Raw genomic sequence first — 25,464 nt, forward strand, 5'->3', positions numbered from 1 at the left:
TAACCTTGTGCCTTCCTCACTACACCAACCTGGATCTTCTTCCCCACAAAATCTACCCATTGAGCTGGTAGGGTTCCTCTCTGGTGTGAGTCCTTCCATGAATAACCAGGGAGCTTTTCTGACCAAAGCTTTTGCTGCATTTGCTGATATGGCTTTTCTCCAGTGTGGATCCTCCCGGGCATAGTCAGCTGTGATCTACAATACCTGTGTTTTTCCCGCAATAAGCAGATCAGTGGATCTTTTCCACCACTTATATTCTTGGATGCTCAAGGATGCCCAAAATACTCTGAATCCCTTCTTGAATAGACTTGGATTCAAACTACTGTTTGCTTCCTCACAGAGTGAAGCCTGCATTACTTATGTGGCTGTCCAAGCGATCTTTTCCTTCCCGCTGGCTTCCAGCTATTTCCCTCTTTTTTTGAACTAGGAAATAAAAATTAACTAGATTCTGGGCCTTAAAAGCTCATCAAGCATTTATTTGTGTACAGAGTCCCTAAGTTACTGCCATCTTGTTAGCTTGATTCCATTAACAGAATAATGGAGCATGCAACATTAATTCCCTATCTGTATTATTGGGGAGTGAATCTCGCTTGAGCAGTCTTCCCAATTTCTGGAGTAAGAATTCAGAGCTGAGTATTCCTGAGCAGAATATTTGGAGGGTGTTAGTTTGCAGATTGGAAGCCGATCAATAGATTCCTGCACTTTTATAGAGGTTTGGCTCTCAATAAAGATGAATACCTTTCTACATCCTAAATCTTTATGACTGATTCCAGTGGCTCCCACAGAATTAGGACCTGGGAGCATCAACAGGCCAGAGACTCCAAGGAAGCAAACTTCATTCATGAAAGCCAGACTGCGTACAAACACGCCCAGTGTCTGTTTTATTTCTGAAGGAAGAAATTTTAAGTCTGCTAAATGCCATATGCTTCTGTAAATTATATGGGAGGAAAGCAAAAAAAAAAAAAAAAGAATAAGAATTGAAGTATTATAACAAACAAGAGATGATGGATAGAAAATTATTTTTTCTTCTTTTTTCTAATATGATGGCCTGATTAAAAACTAGAATAGAGGTAGAAATAAGAAATTTTAAGTCTGCTAAATACCATATGCTTCTGTAAATTGTATGGGAGGACAGCAAAAAGAAAAACAATAAGAATTGAAGTATTATAACAAAGAGATGGATAGAAAATTATTTTTTCTTCTTCTTTTTTCTAATATGATGGCCTGATTAAAAACTAGAATAGAGGTAGAAATAAGAATATACACCTTTATATAAAATATAGATGGAAATATTGGAGGTTGAAAGATGATATTATTAGATATGTTTAAATGATAGGATAATTGGTACTTGAATGGTATATCCTAATTAGTATTAGAATGGAACATTGGAATATTGAATATACTTTATAAAACATGTACATTAATATCAGGATTATGTAAGTTTGATTAATGTAACAATTGACTGTTGCTATTTGTATTAACATGAACTATATCCAGAGGCCACACTGTTCATGTATTGATGTTGATATATGTTTAAAAATAAAAATCCAATAAAACTTCAAAAAAACCACAACTGTTGAATCTTTCTGTGGAGTTGGTTTTTTGGTTTGGTCTGTCAAATGGGGCTAAACCTGAGGGACCTTTCATGGCTGAGGAGAGACTGCAATTTGGGTGTCCCCACTCCTAGTCCAGCAACAGCACCTTCCCCATGCAGCGCACCAGCTCTCTAATCGGAAAGCCATCCAGAGAGCACATTGGTCTCCTCCCCATCAATTGCAGGAAGGAGAAGCCTGCAGGGTGGTGATAAATAAACATGGGTAGTCCTCGCTTAGCGACCAGAACTGTGACTGGCAATTCTGGCAGATCACTTTATTGCAACAGGCTTTTAACCTCACCTCTTCTGGTCATTAAGTGAATCCACATGGACATTGAGACATCAAATGATTGTTTTTTATATACCATCCTAATCTTGAATGGTTCCTAAACGAGGCAAATGGTAAGCGAGGACTATCTGTATTACACCCAGGAAAAAAAGCCATTTGCACTAGATGTCATTTGCTGGAAGCATCGTGGGGAGGAACTAATCATTCTCCTATCCAGCTGGTGGGTTACCCAGAAGGATTGTGGTGAGATATTCCTGCTCTGGGAGATCTCCTTCCTCTGGGAATGATGGAGGCATTCGGGATTATGAGCGCAAACAAATGGATGGCTCTCTCCCAAATGGAAGGGTTTGTGAGCTTGAGCTCTTCCCTGGAAGATGCCACTTCTTAAAAGCCCCCTTATCATGCTTCCTTCTAATCCTTCTCTTCAATAGCCTAGTTATCCTAGCTCCCTCAACTGATCGTTATACGATTTAATTTCCAGGCCCTTTATCATCTTTATTGATCTTATTTGCACTTTTTCCCATAATCTCAACATCTTTTTTGTATTGTGGTGACCAGAACTGGACGCGGTATTCTAAGTGTGATCTCACTAACATAGCGTGAAGCAGTACTATTACTTCTTGTTGGCTTCTCGAAACATTTGTGTTTACTCCATCACGGGGACGCCAATTTTCACAATGTCTGTTGAATCGGATTCATCATGCAGAGAGTCATCAGGGAAGCCAGATAGCTCCTCCGTAATGGTGTGATTTTGCAAAGCCTACAAACCCACTGGCACAACCAATGGCTGATTTAAACGTTGTAAAGTTACAAGGGGAACCGTAGGCTTAGTTGTCCAGTTTGAAACATCCTAACTTCCTTCTCTTAGACTGGCAGCGATGGAGAAAAACATCCCTGAATCTGAAAAGAATGCCAATAAAAACAGATCCAGTTTAGCCATTCTAATTTTTTAATGAAATGTCATTCTTTCATAGAATGTAGGACTGGAGCAGGTAGCAATGCAACAAATAAATTAAGAGGCAGAAGCCGAACTGCAGCTCACATCATCAGAATCACAGAGTGCATGGATTGATATATGACTGAAACTGAAATTCTAAATTTATAATGAGGAGGGAAGGGAAGCTGAGGAAGACAGATTGGTCATAGTAATGCAAAATGCGTAAGAGACAGATTACAAGTTAACAATTTTAGTGTGCTAGAAACCCACTGTATGTGTGGAGTCCTCATCACTGAGGAAGAGTTGGGAAATGAGCTTTACATTACCTTTTAATTATTAAATTCATCTATTGTTAAACGCTGCTCATCTCACAGTTTGAGGCAACTCTGAGCATCTTGTCTTGCCCTAATATTCATAGCAACACTGACAGTACCCATTTTTATATGTCAAATGCTTCTTATAATTCTAACATAATGCATTTTTTTAAAATGAGACATTTTCTATTGTACATTTTTTTCCTCATGTTAAGATAGCAAAACAGAGAGGTTTGTCCCTCTTCTAAGTGACAGTGTGGCAAAATGGCAGCCACTTCAAAAAGTCTGCTGCACTGCCCAGGGATGAATCCAGGGCCCAGTGAAAATGGTGGCTGCTTCCAGGACACAGTCATGAGGCCCAAGGATGTGTGTCTTTCCCTCCCTCCCCAACGTGAGGAACAGAGATCTTCCAAAGGTGCGGAGGAGGAGGGTATGAGGCAGTGGTAGGATTCAAACTTTTTTACTATCCGTTTTGTGGCCGTGGCTTGGTGGGCGTGGCAGGGGAAGGATACTGTAAAATCTCCAGTCAGAAGTGGTATTTGCCAGTTCTCCAAACAACTCAAAATTTCTGCTACCGGTTGTCCAGAAATGGTCAGAACCTGCTGAATACCACCTCTGGTATGAGGCCTGGTGGGGTTGCAGTCAGGCCATTTTTCACTTTCCTTTTTTCTCCACCTACAAATTTAATCCAGAGAAATGTTTGAGTGAAATGAATCGGGCCAAAATTCAAACAATCAATTTCTCACCTACACCTTCAATGGGAGATCACAAATGAAATTCAACACTTCTCTAAACTCTTCAACTTTTGCCTCCTGTGGATCTCCTTGTGTGCAATAAGAGATAATTGATGCTGGAAGTAACGTGCACAGAGTGGACATTTCAAAGATTTCTCCATGGTGTGAATTCTCTCGTGTATCACTAGGAAGGAATTCTAACTGAAACATTTCCTACAGTCAGGACATTCAAAGGTTTCTCTCCTATGTGGATCCTCTGGTGTCTCATAAGGTGGGAATTTTGACTGAAACTTTTCCCACAGTCAGAACATTCAAAAGGTTTCTCTCCTGTGTGAGTCCTCTGGTGTTTCACCAGGCTGGAATTATAACTAAAACTTTTCTCACAGAGAGGACATTCAAAGGGTCTCTCTCCTGTGTGAGTCCTCTGGTGTCTCACCAAGCTGGAATTATCACTAAAACTTTTCCCACAGATAGGACATTCAAAGGGTTTCTCTCCTGTGTGAGTCCTCTGGTGTTTCACCAGGCTGGAATTATCACTAAAACTTTTCCCACAGATAGGACATTCAAAGGGTTTCTCTCCTGTGTGAGTCCTTTGGTGTCTGATGAGGTGGGAATTTCTAATGAAACCTTTCCCACATTCTCGACATTCATAGGGTTTCTCCATGGAGAGAATCCTCTGATGTATTACCAGGCTGGAATTCTCCCACAGTCAGGACAGTGAAAAGATTTCTCTCCTTTGTATATCCTCTGGTATATCACCAAGTTGGAATTACAACTGAAAGTTTTCCCACAGTCAGGACATTCGAAAGGTTTCTCTTCCGTGTGAGTTCTCTGGTGTCTCGTGAAATGGAAATTTCTAATGAAGTTTTTTCCACAACCAAACACTCCTACTGTTTCTCCCTGGATTCGATCTACTTATGTAACAGAATTACATAAGACTGGAATTGTGACTGAAAATTTTCTCATAGTCAAGACATTCAAATGGTTTATCTCCTGTCTGCTCTACGTGGCTTTACTATTGACCTTTTCCTCCCCACTGACTTCCAGGTATTTCCCTTTTTGCTAAATGAAATATAATCTCCTTTGACTTTTCATATAATATATCCTTGAGTTCTGCATAATCTGCCTATTCCAACTTGAAATTGTTCTTGATTCTCTCTCCTTTGTCTAACATCTCCTGGAGGTGGAGAAGAATTGTGTGGTTTTCTGAAGGAAATGGAAAATAGTTTGATTTCTGGCTTGATTTTTTTTCCCTTTTCAATGTCGCTTGTTATTTATAGTTGTCCCAAGTGCTCCTTTGCCATCTTCTTTGTCTATAAGATTCAAAGAAAAGTGGAACTTTAATTGTTTATAAAATGACAGAGATGATGTGGAAAAAAATAAAAAATTATATTACATAATATAAATATTATATATTACAGTGAAAAAACAAACGTGCAGTCACTGAATAAGTGCTAGGATTACCACAAATTTTATAGATCAGGGGCATGTCTGCTTGTACTGTGCCATAGTAACTTTGAAGTCTCAGGGAAGAAGTGGTAAGTGAGGACTACCTGTGCAACCAAAGATGCCAAAAAGTCCTCAATAGCTATTTTTTTAGAAAGTGCTGGATTAAGCACAATCGAACTTGGTTAATAAATTGATGGGACAGGAAATACCATACTTATTGGCAAGACATGGAAATAAAAAAACCCCAACATTGAACAGTTGAACGGTGTTCCAATATTTGAGTTGACATAAAGAAGAGGGTGTCAACTTATTTTCCAAAGCACCAGAAGACAAGAAGCAATGGATGGAACTAATCAAGGAGAGAAGGAACCTAGAACTTCCTGTTAGGGGAAACTTCCTAGCAGTGAGAACAATTAACTAGTGGAACAGCTTGCCTTCAGGAATTGTTGGTGCTCCATCACTGGGGGCTTTTAAAAAGAGACTGCACAGCCATTTCTCGGAAATAAGCAGGTGTTTGGGACAGAAGTTTCAACTCATTCAGAATCCTCCAGTGATGGAACACCCACAAAATCTGGAGGGAAGCCGTTTCCAAAGAATCCAACTTAACTTGAGACTTTTTAAATCTTCCCACCAGCAGAAAATTGCAGCCACCAGTTTCATAGCGTGCAGCACCAGTGGGCTTATGATATCCTGTTTCTCCAACAATATGGCCTCCCCCAATAGGAAGTCCCAGCATGTTTTATAGGCATGAAATGAAATTAAGCCCCTCCCCACAAATTAAGGCCTATATTAAAACATGCGAAATGGGGGGAATGGTGGGGGGGCTTGCCGTTAGGAAGTACTTTTGTTGCACACCCGGATATGGTGCTGCCTGCGTTGACCCCGATACTAAGTGCCTCACCAACGCCGAGGTCAACATCCAAGCCGTCGCCGCCCACCCGCCCAAAGATGCAAGGGGGGGGAATTAAGTCACCCCCCAAAAGGATGGCCTAGCCATTTTTTCGGGGCTCAAAAAAAAAATAAGACCCGGCCTTATTATATGAGAAACACGGTACCACCGTGCTGGGTCTTATTACAGGAGGGGACAAGTCAGCATACAGGGAAGAAGTCCAGAAGTTATGGTGCTCAGAAAACAACTTGCATCTAAACACCAGCAAGACAAAGGAGATGGTGTTTGACCTCCGGAAGCAGAGAGAAGAATGTCAACCATATTGAGACCAGATGATCCCACACTGCCACATTTAGAGCCTGGGAAAGTAGAAGGGGAGAATTTCTTGGAGTGTATGCAGTTAGACATAACAACATTCTTTTTCTAATTCAAGGTCACGTTATTTTGCGCATAAGTGAGGGGAAGTCTCAAGTTGGGATGGATGGTGATTGGGCATGTGATGTGATGATGGGTACAGGGGATGGATTTGTAATTTTTACTTATTGCAAGGATGCCCAGAAGTTTCAGATTCAGGATTCCCCAGTTGTGCCAGTTTACTATCCCAAATAAAAATAACTTTTGAGAAGATGTCTGTCTCGGAGTTATTGGTTGGAGTGGAGGTTTGCTGGAACACTGACATTATCCCAAATCTCTAAATAGCTACCAGCACCCCGAAAGGGGGCTGTCCGGTTTGCTGAGCCCCAGCACTGACCCAAAGCTGAAGTAGTGCGAAGGCTCAGCGAAGATGGAAGAAAAGGAGGAATCTACAGAAGGAGCAGAGGGAATGGATACCGGAGGGCTGATTGAAACCCCATGTCCTCCTTCTGAAAAATTTGTGCAAGCAGTTGAAGCTGCAGAGGAAAGACGGAGGCTAGGCCCTTGGCCCAAAGAAACGGATTCCTGGAAAACCTGCCAGATTGAGCTGAATCCAGAGATAGGACCAAAGGAGAAGATGCCTGAACACCTTTCCTACTCCAGCCCTTTGAGGTCGGGCCCCGAGCCAGAGTGGAGAAGTGTGGGGGCTTTTGAATCAGACAACGGGAGTTGGAACCTGTTGCCTCCATCCTGTAGCCAATCATTGGCAGAACTCCCAGAGCCATTTCAGCAACTTAAAGTGGGAAGTTATTTCTCATAGCCACAACCTCTCCAGTTGAGCTGGGTCTTAACTCAGCCCACATTCACTTTCCCTAGTCCAAGACTTGACAGTGGAACCAGCGTGGCGTCGGCTAGAAGTGGCCGAAGAATCAGCTAAGCACGGCGGGGCCAAGCATTTGGTATGGGCACATTACAAACCCCGATTCCTCCCCCTCCACAGCCAACAGTGAAGTTACCCCCTGTGGAAAGTATTCCTGCAGGGTGGGGATTCTATCCTAGTCAGGGGTGGGTCCAATGCCAGTGGATGGCAGCACCAGTTGCACCATCAGGTTCAGGACCACCAAGGCCCCAAGTAGCAGCAACAATCCCGGTGCAGCAATGGGGTCAGCTTAGGCAGTAGGCTGCAGCCACCCCTCCTTTCCCAGCGCGGTGAGGAGTTCAGCAGGCGGCCCCTTTTCAAGAGATTCCAATTCAGCCACCCCTCGGAGTACCCCTGCAGGGGACCCTCCAGCAGCCTGCAACAGCGGCACATCAAATTCCAGCTCAGCCGCCCCCTTGAAGTACCCCTGCAGGGGCCCCTCCTTCAGTCCGCACTGGCACAACAATTTCCAGCTCAGCCAGCAGTCGCCATGGCGATTCCCCCCCAGGCCAGACACACCAAGATTCCAAGCAATTTTTGACAGAAAACCTGAAAAACTTGCTTACTTTTTCAGCCGAATCTGGTCAGATATAGATCAATTTGGAAACCAACATGCAACAGATCATGACCTAGTTTCCGCAATTACAGATGGGATGAATGAGGGGGATGCTTTCACTTGGGTAGCCCAGCTACACTATGAGGACGTGCCCAAACTAAATGATGCTGATGCATTGGTTGAGCTGCTCAGGGCCAGATTTGAAAGCCCTGACAGAATAGGTGAGAGTGAAGACAAAATAATGGAAATGAAGCAAGATAATCAACTTTAGACGGGTCGCAAGCAACCTCATGAATGATGCCTGCAGCATCAGAGGAATACCAGAGCAACTGCAAGATTGGTATGCCATGTCCATTAAGCTGGATAGAGAAATCACCCACACCAGTGGTCACCAACCGGTGGGCTGCGGCCCACTGGTGGGCCATGAGAAAATTTTGGTGGGCCGCAGCATGCTGAAGCGCGGAGGAGGGGCAATCTTGCAGTCTCCCGTGTTGTGGCTGCTGCCTCCTGCCTCAGCACACCGAGGAGGCTGAGCAGCAGCGGGAAGAGCACAGACCTCCTGAGGCGCAGGAAGCAGCTGCCCTCAGGTGAAGATGTTGCAAGGGGAGGCTCGACCCCCTCTTTCTCCTCGCCAGAAGCGCTCACACGCTTAGCGGGAAGGAGAGGGCTCGTTGGGGGCCAGAGGGGCAGTGAGCACTTTGCGTGTGAGCGCTTCTGGTGAGGAGGAAGAGAAGCTCCTGGGGGAGGCGCAAGAGATCGCGCCGTCCCCTCACAGGCCAGGAAACACCCGGGAAGAGCTCCAATGCCGCAATCTCCCACGCCCCTGCCCTCAGGAGCTTCTCTTCCTCCTCACCAGAAGCGCTCACACGCTTAGCGGGAAGGAGGAGGCTTGTCGGGGGGCCAGAGGGGTGGTGAGGGTTTTACGCTTGAGTGCTTCTGTTGAGGAGGAAGAGAAGCTTCTGGGGGGGGGGTTTGAGCCTCCCCCTTGCAACATCTTTCCTTGAGGGCATCGCTGGCAGCTACTCAACCTCCTCGACGTGCGGGATCCTTTCCCCTCACCCCCACCCCTTCGCTAATGCCGTGCAAATGCGAGTAGCATTTGTTCTCCAATCTCCAAGTTAGAGGAGCAACATTCAAACGTGGCTGGCAGCAGCCCCCTGTGGCTTCCTCGCTGCCTTTGGAACCGATTTCAAAGGCTGGGAGAGGACTTCTCCAAGGCAAGAGGGCTCACTGGCCTCCAAATTGGTTCCCAGCCGGCCTGGGGACGCATTCAAACGAGTGGGGAGGCTTATAATCAAAACCATGATTATAAGCCTCCCTTTCCTTCAATCCCCTTGTTTGAAGCCTCCGAAGCAGTGGTGAAATTCAACTACGTCGCACCAGGTGGTAGGGATGGTTCAGTTCGCCGAACTAAACAATTATGCCTGGTTGGCCCCGCCTACGCCTGCCCGATCACACCTGCCGGGCTCTACATCTTACCAGCATCTTGAAGCCCGACATTACAGCTGTGCCTTGGAGCTGTGAATCCCTGATAGCTGTGAATCCCTGATCTACACCTCAAGTCCAGCATTGCAACTTGGCAAGCAGCTGATCCAGACCAGCAGAGAAGGGAAGGAGGGCTGTGGCTGACATTTCACAGCCTCAGAAATCAACTTCGGAATGTGGGAGAGCTGTGTAGCCTTGGAACTCAGATAACACGGACAGATGTCTTTTTGCAATGTTTGGCTTTAAAACTGTTTGGCTTTAACACAGTGCTGGGCTTGAGGTGAAGTGATTATTGTTATTTAAGATACTAATCAGAGGTAGGGTGAAGGGAGGAATGTAATATTAGCTTAGGCATAGTGTAATTAGGCACGGGGTGGTGGCGCGAATAATTAGATAATGGGCGGATTGGGTGGGGCGGAGGTAAATTGGGCAGGGATGGATAAAATAATGTTGGGAGTTAACTGTTTTCAACACTGACTTTACACGGACATCGTTACAGTTCTTAGCCACAATAATCTCTTCAATTTCAACTCTACAAGTGTGAGTAACATGGTTTATTGATTGAAGTCTCCAGTTCTTGGCAGAAAGTCAGTGTTGCCTTATTTTACTAGTAAGTCTACCAATTGTAGTTAGCGGCAGTGATAAAGGAAGGTTGGCAGAAGAGACAGATTCCCAAATGGCCTGTGGAAGGAACAGCCGAGGAGGCAGTGGAAGGCTGTGTAGGTGGGGGACCCCCTCTCCTGAATGCTGTATTCGATGGAAATGCCAATAAAGTGGCAGTTTTTTTAGGACAAGTCATAAATAATTTTGACTTATATGGTCATTGTTACCCCTCTCATTGGTCAATGGTCATAGCAGTTACAAGTGTATTGCAGGGGGAGGCTAGTGACTGGGCAGCAGATATGCACCACAAGAGATCAGGAGCATTATGCGATATTGGAGTTTTCCTGGGGGCTCTACGAGCTCGGTTTGAAGACAAATCCAAAGAACAGCAAGCAGAGGATGAACTATTGGGCATAAAACAAAAAGGCCGACCAGCTCACGAATACATGCAGGACTTTAGATACTGTGTATAACAGAAACAGATGTCCTAACCAAAGGATTCAATTATGCTATAGCGCCCAAAAAAATCCCCACAGAATCCATCATATGTGGAGTGGAATCCAGCCTAACTAAATTAAATACAGATGAAGATGATAGAATAAGACACCAAGTCACTAACATCCTATGCACAAGCAAACCACCCAAAAGCAACTTGCACAAAGAGGAACTAAAAGCCCTGCAAGCCCTAAGGAACGACAGCAGCATAATCATACTTCCAGCAGATAAAGGTAATGCCACAGTAGTAATGGATAGAAAAGACTATGAAACAAAATTGACAGACCTACTCCAAGACTCCACATACAAACCCATAAACACGGACCCAACCACATACCTGGAAAAAATAACCAAGAAGAAAATTATAACCAGCCACATGAGCAAAGAGATCCCAAGAGAAAAATCTTGCAGATGCCCCAAACTATATGGCCTCCCAAAAATACACAAAGAAGGCATACCTCTTAGACCCATTGTCAGCTCTAGAGGAGCACCACTACAAAACCTAACCAAATACCTAGCAAAGCAGCTACAGCCCCATGCTGAAGCAGCAGCTTCACATGTACAAAACTCATATCACCTCTTGGAAATGATCAGAGATCTACACGTGGAACAAAAAGATTTGCTTGTAAGTTTCGACGTGGTTTCACTATTCACTGAAGTCCCAATAAAAGAAACCCTAGAAATCATCAAAAATAAATACCAACCACCCAAACACCTCATGGAACTAACAGAACACTGCTTAACCAACACATATTTCATATACAAAGGACAAAGATACAAGCAAATTGAAGGAGCCCCTATGGGATCACCACTGTCACCCGTCATTGCAAACCTGTTCATGGAAGAATTCAAATCCAGAGCCCTGGCTAATGTCACCCACAAACCCAAACTATGGTTAAGATACATCGATGACACATTTGTTATTTGGCCCTATGGAAAAGAAAACCTAAACAATTTCCTAACACACCTAAACAGCACACACCCCAAAATCAAGTTCGCCATGGAAACGGAAACAAACAAACAACTACCATTCCTAGATGTACTAATCTACAAAAAAACAGATGGCACACTAGGCCACACCATATACCAGAAGAAAACATACACCAACCGCTACCTCAACGCCCAATCCCACCACCACCCAGCACAGATAAACTCCGTGGCCAAAACACTAATTGCCAGAACCAAACGCCTGGCAGACAAGACACACATAAAGACTGAACTATGCACCCTGACTAAAGTACTAACAGCCAACGGCTTCCACAAAAGCAAAATTACTGAGCTGATCCACAAAAACACATTGAGACATAATGGAGACCTAGAAGATGAACAGACCTATGGAACAGCTGTCCTGCCCTACATAAGAGATACTACAGACAAAATCAGTAAGATACTACACAGGCATCACATCAAGACTGCCTTCAAAACAGACAGAAAAATAGCAGCCATCCTTAGAAACCCCAAAGATAAGATTGACCTGGAAAACCAAGGCATATATGAAATCTCCTGTGCCTCATGCCCTGCTATATACATTGGACAGACCAATAGAAGGATAAGTACCCGCCTGGATGAACACAAAAATGCAGTAAAAAAAGCTGGAACACACTTCCTCACTAGTTCAACACATGAAAGCCACAGGTCATAGCATCGACTTCAATGGCACCAAAACCCTAGCCACTATGGAAAACCCCAGCTACAGAATTATCAGGGAAGCCACAGAGATTGAAAAAAGACCTGAAAGCATGAATAGAAGAGATGACTCCACCAGACTGTCAATTATTTGGAAGCCTGCACTCACAAACAAACAAAAAATCTCCACACCACAAGCCAGGCAAACTCCTGGGCACAAACAAACCCCCCCTGATACCTCCAGCTCAAACACACCCCAACCAGGCACCCAGATGAAACCTAGTTTCCTAATAAATGATAGCCGTCCGTTTACTCAGAGCCAAGCCACACTAAAAGCCTCCAATACAGGAAACACAATGTTGCCAGTCAATCAAGACAAAAAAACACTACAAAACAGACAGAAGATATTAGAAACACCAATCAAGCAGAACACAGCAAACTCCAAGACCAATAAACACAGACCAAGACTCCCAACCAATCAGGATGAAAAAAAACAAACCCATTCTGGCACAGCAGTAGGCTAGCACCAAATTTAAAACAGAAACGGCTGTGAAAGTCTGACTCACAGACGAACATAATACAGAAGCCTGATGATGGCAGATGAGATTCTGCCAAAACATTGCTACAACTTTAAAAGCACAACTATAATGACGTGGGAAAATACCTGAACAAAGCTGAATAACATACATACATACATACATACATACATACATACATACATTCATATATATATATATATATATATTCATATACATTTATATATTAAAATTAATTTATATATATTTATTAGTGGTCCTCGGGATTAAAATTATGAGTTTGGTGGTCCCTGAGGTCTAAAAGGTTGGCGACCCCTGACCCACACCAAAAATCTCCCTCTGAGGGCCCTTCTATAAGAACTTTGGTCAGACGCTCTCTAACTAAACCTGCTGAAGCTGCTCCTACCCAATCTACGAGGATAATAAAGTGCTATCAATGTGGCCAGGCTGGTCATCAGGCAGCCGAATATCAGGTTCCTGCACTGGTTCCACAACCAAGGCCCAGTACAGCTGCCAGAGGCAGAAGAGCTCCACAGAAGCCTCCAGACACCAGCCAGTTTGCCAGACACACTGTAGAGGTTCCCCTTCCCACAGAAGAGAGCGAGGAACATCCGGCCAAAGAAACCCTTCCCGAAAAGGCAAATGAGGAAGAGGGCCCCCATGGTGAGTGCTGCCATTCCCCCTTTTACAGTTAAAGTGAAGTTGGTGGTGCCTGAAACTGGGGGGAGGGGGGGGGGCTGGGGAGTTAGAAGCAGTAACAGATACAGGGTGTTCCAGATGCCTTATTGGGCTCCCTATTGCTCAGCAATTAGGGATAAAAACTAAAGCCCTAAAATGCCCAATCAAGTTTGAACAGATAGATGGAACATTAATTGGAGGAGTCCCAGCCACCCAAATGACAGAGTTGATCAGATTAGAAATGGGCAGGCATTGTGAACTTATACGATTTGTAGTGGCTCCAAAAATGTCAAAATCTATCCTATTGGGACTTGCTTGGGTTGATAAATGGACCCCTACCATCAAATGGGAAGGTGGATACCGGAAGATCATAATTGGTGTCGGCCAGCTGCCCCTGGTCCCTCCTGAAAAGAGACTGCCACCCGACAGGGGTCCACAACCAGAAGCAGCAGCCACCACTTCAGACTCTCCTCCTTTAAATTATCTTTTTATTATTAAATTCACTTATTATTAAACTTAATCACTGCTCATCTCACAGTCTGAGGCAATTTTTGGCCTCAAAAATGGCTTTTGCCATTTTTGCCCTCATGTTAAGGAAGCAAAACAGAGAGGTTTGTCCCTCTTCTGTATTATCAGTCTGGACAGTGGGGCAAAATGGCAGCCACTTCCCGAAGTCCATCGCATGGCCCAGGGATGAATCCAGGGCCCACTGAATATGTGGTTCCTTCCAGGATGCAATCATGAGGCCCAAGAATGCGTATCCTTCCTTCCCTCCCTCCCCAACATGAGGATCAGAGATCTTCCAAAGGTGAGGAGGAAGGTATGAGGCCTGGTGGGGTGGCAGTCAGGCCATTTTCCACTTTCCTTTTCTCTCCACCTACAAATTTAATCCAGATAAATGTTTGAGTGAAATGAATCAGGCCAAAATTCAAACGATCAATTTCTTACCTACACTTTCAATGGGAGATCACAAATGAAATTCAACACTTCTCTAAACTCTTCAACTTTTGCCTCATGTGGGTTTCCTTGTGTGCAATAAGAGATAATTGATGCTGGAAGTAACGTGCACAGACTGGACATTTCAAAGATTTCTCGATGGTGTGAATCCTCTGGTGTATCACTAGGAAGGAATTCTAACTGAAACGTTTCCTACAGTCAGGACATTCAAAGGTTTCTCTCCTATGTGGATCCTCTGGTGTCTCATAAGGTGAGAATTTTGACTGAAACTTTTTCTACAGTCAGGACATTCAAAGGGTTTCTCTCCTGTGTGAGTCCTCTGGTGTACTACCAGGGTGGAATTCTGACTGAACCTTTTTCCACAGTCAGGACATTCAAAGGGTTTCTCCCCTGTGTGAATCCTCTGATGTATTACCAGGTAGGAATTCTGACTGTATCTTTTCCCACAGTCAGAACATTCGAAGTGTTTTTCTCCTGTGTGAGTCCTCTGATGTTTCACCAGGCTGGAATTATCACTAAAACTTTTCCCACAGATAGGACATTCAAAGGGTTTCTCTCCTGTGTGAGTCCTCTGGTGTATCACCAGGTGAGAACTGTGACTAAAACTTTTCCCACAGATAGGACATTCAAAGGGTTTCTCTCCTGTGTGAGTCCTCTGATGTATTACTAGCTGGAAACTGCGATTAAAATTTTTCCCACAAATAGGACATTCGAAGGATTTCTCTCTTGTGTGAATCCTCTGGTGCCTTACCAGATCAGAATTCTGTGTGAAACTTTTCCCACAAAGAGGACATTCCAAGGGTTTCTCTCCTATGTGAGTCCTCTGGTGTAGCACCAGCGTTGATTTGCAACTAAAACTTTTCCCACAAATAGGACATTCAAAAGGTCTCTCTCCTGTGTGAGTACTCTGGTGTTTCACCAGGCTGGAATTATCACTAAAACTTTTCCCACAGATAGGACATTCAAAGGGTTTCTCTCCTGTGTGAGTTCTCTGGTGTAGCACCAGCGTAGATTTGCAACTAAAACTTTTCCCACAAATAGGACATTCAAAGGGTTTCTCTCCTGTATGAGTCCTCCGGTGTATCACCAAGTGGGAATTATATCTAAAACTTTTGCCACAGTCAGGACATTCAAAGAGTTTCTCTCCTGTGTGAGGCCTCTGGCGTATCATGATGTTGGAATTCTGACTGAAACTTTCCGCATAGATAGGACATTCAAAGGGTTTCTCTTCTGCGTGTGTGCTCTTGTGTCTCAAGAGGTGGGAATTTCTAATGAAGCTTTTCCCACTATCTAGACACTCATACAGTTTCTCCCTGGAGTCAATCCACTGCTGTATCACCAGACTGGAATTGAGACAATACCTTGTTTAGTGGTGCTTTCATTCAAGCCATTTTCTTCCTCACAGGGAGAGGCCTATATTACGGTCTGTTCCACATGGCTTTACTATTCACCTTTTCCTCCAAATGACTTCCAGATATACTGCATGAAAAATAATCTCCCTTGACTTTTCATGTAATATATCCTTCAGTTCTGAATAATCTGCTTATTCCGGCTTGAAATCTTTCTTGATTTTTCTCTCTTTTGTCTAACAGTTGCTGGAGAAGGAGCAGAATTGTTTGGTTTTCTGAAGAAAATGGAAAATATTTTGATTTCTGGCTTGATTTTCTTCCCTTTTCAATGTTGTTTGTTATTTACAGTTGTCCCAGGTGCTCTTATTGCCCCCTTCTTTGTCTGTAAGATTCAAAGAAAAGTGGAACTTTGTTCATAAAATGGTTAGAGATGATGTGAAAAAATAAAAATTATATTACATAATATAAATATAATATTAAAAAATATAATATTAAATGAAAAAGCAAACATGCCCCAATACTAGAATAATTTAGTATGTAAGAATAATCTCTCACTTATATTATTTATCATTCGACACATGGAAGACTACTGAGATCCATGTTCAAATATGCATTCAATCAAATTCTGTTGTTTAATTGGGTCAATCACAAATTCTTAGCAACACAAAGGACTATCATCAATTATAACTTGTAGTGCTGGGGATAAATTATATAATTGCAGGCATATCCCTACAGAGAGAAATACAGATATTCCCTACCTACACATGTATTCATGGAGAAAATCTATGTCTTTCAAACCTGACAAAATGTTCCAGAATGCTTACGCTCAAATCTTCTGAGCTAAATTTAGAGATTTGGGGGCTTTAACTGATGAAGTGATGCTGAAAGCTTCTGCAAGATTTGAAGCACCACTTTTGCTCATGGAAATCGGCAACTGCAAGTAAGAGCAGAAAATACTGTCTATAACCCCTCTGGTGACATCCCCATTCAAGTTGTCCTCACTTAATCTACCAAAATTGGAACTGATATCTGCGTCATTAAGCAGCTCAATCATTAAGCATGATGTCACATGACAGTGCCAACTTGCATCTGTTCCTCTGTAGTTGTTAAGCAAATCACTGTAGGTTGTTAAAGGCAATTCCATATGACTGTGACTTGCAATTTCCTGCTAGTATACCCAATGATTTTGCTTGTGATAAGCTAGCTGGGAAGGTCACAAACGGGGATCATCAGTGTGGGATGCTGCGGCCATCATAAATATGCAACTATTGGTAGAACCCAAATTGGTGCAACTTCTTTTCCTGCACTTTCAAAATCACAGTCACTGCTGACAAGCGGTCACTGAACAACTGCAAGGTTTACCACAAATTTTGGGGATCAGGTGCACATCTGCTTCTACTGTGCCATAGTAACTTTGAAGGGTTAGGGAAGAAGTGGTAAGTGAGGACTACCTGTGCAACCAAAGATGCCAAAAGGTCCTCAATAGCTATTTTTTTAGAAAGTGCTGGATTAAGCACAATTGAACCTTGTTAATACATGGATGAGATAGAAAATACCATACTTATTGGCAAAACATGGAAGTAAAAAAACAAACACTGAATGGATGAACAGAGTTCCAATACTTGATTAATTTTATCCACCTGTCATTTTCAATACATGTGTGGATTACAAACTATACCAAGAGGGCAACATGAAGATGTAATCGGAGACTTTAACTATCCTGATATCAATTGGGAGACAAACTCTACAGCAAGTAGGAGATCGAACATATTCCTAATCAACTTAACAGACAACTCTGTCATCCAAAAGGTAGAGGAGGGAACTAGAGGAAAAACTATACTGGACCTAATTCTTACTAATAGAGAAGTGATAGAGGGAGTTGAAGTTGCCAGAACCTTTGGCAAGAGTGACCACATCATACTGGAATTCAATATTCTTTAAGGAATATTCCAATATTCCTCAAGAAAAATTTCTTTTCAATTCCCCTCCCCCCAATTTTTAAATTCCTTGTTCCAATTTTAAGTATTTCTTTAACTATTAAGTATCATTTTTAATTTAAATTTCTTTTTTCAATTTTTAAATCCTTTTTTCAATTTTTTAAAATAAAATTCTTTTTTCAATTTTTTCAAAAATAGTTTATTTATTTTAATTCTTTAGAAATGTTTAAATTCTTAATGATCTAATAGGAAAAAATAAACCACAGAAAAAGAGGCAGACCCTTGAAACAGGGAAGAGTGAAGAATTTTCAGGACAGAAAAGAAAAGATCAAAATGCTTGTAAACTAACTGGCACTTCACAACATGGAAAATATTTAAATTTTTAGAAATTTTTAATTCTAATTTTCAAGCAAACAGAAAAAATGTCATGGAGACGAAGACTGACACTATAGTTCTTGCAAAGTGTGCCACATGTTTCATTTTATGCCCACAGAGGATCCAAACTATGTATGTATTAAATGTAAACTATTTGAATTACTAGAAGAAAAAGTAAAGTGTTTAGAGGCAACTCTAGCACTCTGAAAGTCAATGAGCAAAACGAGAAATCCCAACCTAAACAAGAAGACTACATCAAAGTAAAACACAATAGGGAGCAGACTGTTTCTAAAAAAAAATTATGACTCCATTGTTGTTGTTGTTAGTTGCGAAGTCGTATCCGACCCGTTGTGACCCTATGGACAATGTTCCTCCAGGCCTTCCTGTCCTCTACCATCCCCATGAGTCCATTTAAGCCAGCTGCTTCAGTGACTCCATCCAACCCCCTCGTTCTCTGTCATCCCCTTCTTCTATTGCCCTCAATCTTTCCCAGCATTAGGCTCTTCTCCAGTGAGTCCTTCCTTCTCATTTGGTGGCCAAAGTATTTAAGTTTCCTCTTCAGGATCTGGCCTTCTAAAGAGCAGTCAGGGTTGATCTCCTCTGACTGACCGGTTTGATCACCTTGCAGTCCAAGGGACTTGCAGGAGTCTTCTCCAGCACCATAGTTCAAAGGTCTCAATTCTTTGGCGCTCAGCCTTTCTTATGGTTGAACTTTCACAGCAATACATTGCAACTGGGAAAACCATAGCCAGTTTTGTTGGCAGGGTGATGTCTCTGTTTTTTAGTATGCTGTCTAGATTTGCCATAGCTTTCCTCCCCAGGAGCAAACATCTTTTAATTTCTTGGCTGCAGTCCCTAGGAAAATAAATTCTGTCCCTACCTCCATTTCTTCCCCATCTATTTGCCAGGAATTGAGAGGGCCGGATGCCATGATCTTAGTTTTCTTAATGTTGACTTTCAAGGCTCTTTAGTTCCTCTTCATTTTCTGCCATTAGAGTGGTATCATCTGCATATCTGAGGTTGTTGATATTTCTCCCGGCAATCCTAATTCCAACTTGTGATTCATCTAGCCCTGCCTTTCTCATGATGTGCTCTGCATATAAGTTAAATAGGCAGGGCGACAAGTATACAGCCTTGCCGAACTCCTTTCCCAATTTTGAGCCAATCCGTGGTTCCGTGTCCAGTTTTCACTGTTGCTTCTTGACCCGCATATAGGTTTCTCAACAGACAAATAAGATGGTCTGGTACTCCCATCTCTTTAAGAACTTGCCACAATTTGTTGTGATCCACGCAATCAAAAGCTTTATCCTAGTCAATGAAGTAGAAGTTTTTCTAGAACTCCCTAGCTTTCTCCATGATCCAGTGTATGTTGGCAATTTGATCTCTGGTTTCTCTGCTTCTTCGAAATTCTGCCTGTACTTCTGGTAGTTCTCGGTCCACATACTGCTGGAGCCTAGCTTGGAGGATTTCGAGCATAACTTTGCTAGCATGTGAAATGAGTGCAATGGTGCAGGAGTTTGAACATTCTTTGGCATTGCCCTTCTTTGGAATTGGAATGTAAACTGACCTTTTTCAACCCTGTGGCCACTGTTGAGTTTTCCAAATTTGCTGACAAATTGAGTGTAGCGCTTTTACTGTATCATCTTTTAAGGTTTTGAATAGCTCAGCTGGAATACTGTCACCTCCACTAGCTTTGTTGTTGCTCAGACTTCCTAAGGCCCGTTTGACTTCACATTCCAGAATGTCTGGCTCGAGGTCGGTGACCACTCCATCGTGGTTATCAGGAACATTAAGCTCGTTCTTGTATAGTTCTTCTGTGTAATTTTGCCACCTTTCCTAATCTCTTCTGCCTCTGTTAGGTCCCTGCCATTTTAGTCGATAATGCCCATCTTTGCATTAAACTATGCATGTATTAAATGTAAACTACTTAAATTACTAGAAGAAAAAGTAAAGTGTTTAAAGAGGCAACTCTAGCACTCTGAAAGTCAATGAGCAAAACGAGAAATCCCAACCTAAACAAGAAGAGTACACCAAAGTAAAACATAATAGGGAGCAGACAGCTTCTAAAAATGATGTCTCCCTATATGCATAAAAAGAAGAAAATGGATACACTGAAATCGAACACAATAGGAACAAACAGCTTCTGTAGAACATGAGCATATGTATCTAAAGAGCAATGGAAATATGTCACTCTTAGAAGAAAACCAAGAGCTCCTACTATCTACCATAGCCCACTCCAATGAAGCCCCTCTGGAACTGAACAATCACTTTCATAATCTCTCCCTGGAAGAAAATATACAAACACTCACAAAAGAATATTAATCAATAGTTTCTTTAAAAAAGAGGCACAACCCAGCATTCCTGTGACAGGAAGAAAAGTATTCCAGACTTCCCTAGGGGGGTAAAAAGGTGAATATTGGTGACAATTCTTAGAGGAACAGAAACTATAGTCTGCAGATAAGGCAGTCAATCTATTCAAGGGAGTTATATAGTTTCCCTGGAACAAAAATAAAAGATGTAATTGAATACCTTACTAAAATAATCAACCCCACAGATTACTACCCCTTTCTTCTCATACACGTGGGAACCAATGACACAACGAATCAGAAAACAATAACAGGAGATTACAAACAGCTAGGGAAGAAAATTAAAGGATTAGGAGCACACAAGTGGTGTTTTCATCTATACATCCAATAAAAGGCCAACATCCAATCAAAGTGCAAAGGATTTTAGAAACAAACCACTGGCTTAAAAACTGGTGTTGACAATAGACTTTTGCCTTCCTAGACCAGAGGTCACTAACCAGTGGTCCACGGACCACTGGCGGTCTGCAACAAAATTTTGGTGGTCTGCAACACACCTGGGTGGAGGAGCTGCTCCAGGATGACCAATGGGCCAGTCCTGTGACTGAACTCTGAATATGGAATTGGCAAGGAAGCTTAGGGTGGGGCTGGAAATCTCCACCTTAGAGGGTGGTACATGCAATGTGCAACTTTGCAAATGGTGCAGCGTGCAAGGAATAGCACAGCCCTCGCTGGTCAGAATGAAGTAAGAGTGTTGTTATGGCAAGGGGGGGGGTGATGGCACAGGTGGGCCGAAGCAATGGGTGTCAGCAACCTATGGCTCTTTCGTCCCCTTGTTGTGGCTTCCTGTCAGCTGAACCCACCACTGGCTGGTCCCGCCCCTTGCCCACCCCTCCCACTCACTCCTCAACTGGCCTGAGAAGGGAAGGGCGGGGGATGGAGATTCACTCCGTATTCCAGGGTGGGAGCAAAGCTTCACCTCTTGCTGGGTCTCATGGGCGTTTCTTCCAGCCCTTGCTGGTGCTGCACAACTGGGAGACGTGCGACTTCCTCTCCACCCTGAGACACTGACTGGCCCGTGAGATGAGAGAGAGAGATGAAAGCACACATATAGACTGGGTGAAACCAGGCTCAGTAGCAGTAACTGTGAGAGGGATCTTGGAGTCTTAGTGGACAACCAGCTAAATATGAGCCAGCAGTGTGCAGCAGCAGTCAAAAAAGCTAATACAATCTAAATTGCATTAACAGAGGGATACAGTCAAGATCAAGGGAAGTACTAATACCACTCTATAAAGCCTTAGTAAGACCACACCTAGAGTACTGCATCCAGTTTTGGTCGCCACATTGTAAAAAAGATGTTGAGACTCTAGAAAAAGTACAGAGAAGAGCAATCAGGATGATTAGGGGACTGGAGGCTAAAACATACAACGAACGGTTGCAGGAACTGGGCTTGGCTAGTCTAGTAAAGAGAAGGACTAGGCGAGACATGATAGCATCTTCCAATATTTGAGGGGCTGCCACAGGGAGGAAGGGGTCAAGCTATTTTTTAAAGCACCAGTAGGCCAGACAAGGAATAATGGATAGAAACTGAACCAGGAGAGATTTAACCTGGAAATAAGTGAGAACAGTGAGAACAATCAACCAATGGAACAGCTTGCCCTCGGAAGTTGTGGGAGCGCCATCACTTGAGACTTTCAAGAAGAGATTGGACTGCCATTTGTCAGAAATGGTGTAGGGTCTCCTGCTTGGACTAGATGACCTACAAGATCCCTTCCAACTCTGATTATCTGTAAAATCTATCTGTAGATGAAAGAGATGAGAGACAGAGATAAGAGAGAGAGAAAGTGATGAGAGAGAAAGAAAGAGATACAGAGAGAGACAACAATAGCAATAGCACTTAGACTTATATACCACTTTATAGTGCTTTTACAGCCCTCTCCAAGTGGTTTACAGAGTCAGCCTATTGCCCCCAACAATCTGGGTCCTCATTTTACCCACCTTGGAAGGATGGAAGGCTGAGTCAACCTTGAGCCTGATGGGATTTGATCTGCCAAATTGCAGTCAGCTGGCAGTCAGCAGAAGTAGCTTGCAGTACTGCACTCTAACCACTGTGCCACCGAGATGAGAGAGATACAGAGAGAGATGAGAGACAGAGATAAATACAATGAATATTTATGTAAATAATGATTTTTTTTAATTTAAAAAAGAGCAACTTTTACCCAAAATCAAGCAAAGCAGGTAGGCAGATTGAGTTGCTCACAGAATCACAGATTCAGAGATCTATCTTTCTGCCATTGGCTATCTGTGTCTGTCACATAAAATTTGCTAGCAAGCAAATTCACAAAATTAACTTACAACACACCATGTATGTAAATATTGAATTTTTTATAAAAAAAAAGAGCAACTTTTACCCAAAAGCAGGCAAAGCAGGCAGGCAGATTGAGTTGCTCACAGAATCACAGATTCACTTAGAGATCAATGATTCTGCCATCAGCTACCTGCACTGAATAATAGAAGCTTCAGTCCTAAGGAAGGTTCGGCTCTGCTTAAAAGCAGGGCCAAAGACCTAAAGATTAGCTAGAAAGCAGGAAATCCAATAATTTCCTGCTTTCTAGCTAATCTAAATCTCCTAGTACAGCAGAACAGCTGATGGTCGGAAAAAGGAAAAATAGCAATTTAGCAGGCAAGTTTGCCAGATAAGGAGTGAGTGGGCGGGAAGGGTTCCCGCGGACCATGTGGGCAACGCAGCCTTGTGTTCCTGCGCAGCCTGGATTAATTGCTTTGGGGGGGTGCTCTGGGGGGTGACATTTCTCTGTGGACCACCAAAATTTTCTTGTGGACCACCAGTGGGCCATGGACCACCGGTTGGGAACCACTGACCTAGACAAAGGGATATTGGCAAGAGATGGACTACATCTCACAAGAACTGGAAACAGTATATTCAGAAAATGACTGCCTCATCTTATCCAAAGTGCTTTAAACTAAAATTGAGGGGGAGAGGGCCCCAATCTCTGAGACCTATTCCAAGCAAAAACCACTAGATAACCAAACACAAGGAGGACGTGAGTAAAAATAAAAACATAATGAAACAGAGAGTGATGGAAAGGATGGAAATCCCAGTTACAAAGTAGGAGATAAAAGAAACATATCCAAGACCAATAAAGGACTCAAAAGCCTATATATTAACGCTCAAAGTTTAGGGAACAAACAAGGTGAACTTGAACTATTAGTACATGATGGCAGATATGATATAGTTGTCATTACTGAAACTTGGTGGGAGGAATCTCATGACTGGAATGTACTGACAGAAGGATGCAAACTATTCAGAAGAAACAGACCAAACAAAAGAGGAGGTAGAGTTGCATTATATATAAAAGATCACTACATCTCTACATAAATACACAAAACCAAGGATAAAAACCTCCTAGAATCCATATAGGTCAATATAAAAGGGTGGGAAATGACTTTGCTATAGGTGTGTACTACAGACCACCCAACCAAGCAGAAGAAATAGATGAACTCTTTGCTAATCAATTAAAAAATGTATGTAGGAAAAATACCACAATAGTAATGGGAGACTTGAACTAACCTGATATCAACTGGGAGACAGACTCTGCAGCAAGTGGGAGATCGAACAGATTCCTAACCAACTTAGCTGACAACTTTATCATCCAAAAGGTAGAGGAGGGAACTAGAGGAAAAACTATACTGGACCTAATTCTTACTAATAGAGAAGAAGTGATAGAAGGAGTTGAAGTTGTCGGAACCTTGGGAGAGAGTGACGTCTTACTGAAATTCAATATAATGCAAACACAAGCAATGGAATATAATCCACCCAGTGTCTTAAACTTTAGAAAAGCTGTTCTAAGTCAAAGAGACCCTAAGCAACATTTAATGGATAAAAATCCTAAAGGGGAAAACAACTCAAGAAGCCTGGGAAACACTGAGAAATATATGATCATATAAGCCCAGTCAAACTATACCACTAAAAAGGAAAAGCAAGAAATCCAACAAGAAACCAGCATGGTTGCAGAGATCTCTCTCTGATAAGCTGAAAGACGAAAAGGATAAGTACAAAAAGTGGAAAGAGGGACACAAACAGTAACTAAGGCAGAATATCAGCAGATAGCCTGAATCTGCAAAGATGAAGTCAGGAAAGCAAAGGCTCACAATGAACAAAGACTTGCAACAAAAGTCAAAGATAATAAAAAGTTTCAACATATAAATAACAAAACTAAGAAAATGTCAAGGAAACAGTCAGTCCACTAAAGAGAGAAGATAGCAAGCAAGTAACAGGCAGTGGAGAGAAAGCAGAGCTGCTTAACTCATTCTTTGCATCAGTCTTCACACAAAAGGACACTCGTCCAACCTATCAAAAACTGTAAAAGACAGATTAGAAATAAAAATTAAAATAAGCAAGACAATGGTAAGAGAACACCTGTCCCTGATGAATACAAATCACCAGGACCTGATGGATTACATCCCAGAGTTCTGAAAGAGCTGGCAGATGTTATCTCATAACATTACGGTAGTATCTATATCTTTTCCCATTTATGGCTATATCCATGTTGCTTGTATCTTTACAACTTATATTGTTTTTATTGTTTCCTAGTATGATTTGATTGCTTGTTAGTATCCTATGCTTATCACTAAGTGTTGTAACTTATCATTCTTGACAAATATATTTTATTTTTCTTTATGTACACTGAGAGCATATGCATCAAGACAAATTCCTTGTGTGTCCAATCACACTTGGCCAATAAAGAATTCTATTCTATTCTGTTCTATAACCATTGTATCATATCTTTAAAAAATCTTGGAGCACTGGGGAAATACCAGAGGATTGGAAAAGAATTGATGTGGTTCCCATCTTCAGAAAAGGGGAAAAAAGTAGACCCAGGAAACTACAGACCAATCAGCCTACCATCGATACCTGAGAAAATACTGGAAAGAAATAATTAAAAAACATCTAGAAACAAAAAAAATGTAACTAATATCCAGCACAGGTTTGTTAAAAACAGATAATGCCAAACCAATCTTTTTTTTTTTTTTTTTAGTAAAAGTTTTATTGATTTTAACAAACAA

At 42.3% G+C, this 25,464-nt stretch overlaps 3 protein-coding genes and 1 pseudogene across 4 annotated transcripts in view; 1 reads left to right on the forward strand and 3 right to left on the reverse strand.

Moving 5' to 3' along the window:
* LOC113426492 (uncharacterized) overlaps positions 1-25,464 on the reverse strand; it is an 807,865-nt gene that overhangs the window by 774,304 nt on the left and 8,097 nt on the right. The window lies entirely within an intron of this gene.
* Positions 1-25,464, forward strand: part of LOC148131688 (uncharacterized) — a 221,946-nt gene that overhangs the window by 80,956 nt on the left and 115,526 nt on the right. The gene's annotated exons all lie outside the window — the stretch shown is intronic.
* On the reverse strand, positions 2,815-22,175 carry LOC148131689 (uncharacterized). The gene is made up of 2 exons (XM_087953342.1): positions 22,031-22,175; positions 2,815-5,175 (listed from the first exon to the last, which is right to left on the reverse strand). Exon 2 carries the CDS (start codon positions 4,530-4,532, stop codon positions 4,053-4,055), a length of 480 nt encoding a protein of 159 aa, XP_087809468.1. The 5' UTR covers positions 4,533-5,175; positions 22,031-22,175; the 3' UTR covers positions 2,815-4,052.
* LOC113428285 (uncharacterized) lies at positions 5,055-15,781 on the reverse strand (annotated as a pseudogene). The gene is made up of 2 exons (XR_015748294.1): positions 14,407-15,781; positions 5,055-5,181 (listed from the first exon to the last, which is right to left on the reverse strand). The product of XR_015748294.1 is annotated as an uncharacterized LOC113428285 (transcript).

The sequence above is a fragment of the Notechis scutatus genome, chromosome 2 (genome assembly GCF_049901735.1).
Source record: "Notechis scutatus isolate UNSWTSFEM ecotype Mainland chromosome 2, rNotScu1.2, whole genome shotgun sequence".
Taxonomy (NCBI): Eukaryota; Metazoa; Chordata; class Lepidosauria; order Squamata; family Elapidae; genus Notechis; species Notechis scutatus.

What these genes read in the sequence shown, in the direction of transcription:
- LOC148131689 (XM_087953342.1), bottom strand. Translation starts at nt 4,532, where the DNA reads ATGGAGAAACCCTATGAATGTCGAGAATGTGGGAAAGGTTTCATTAGA.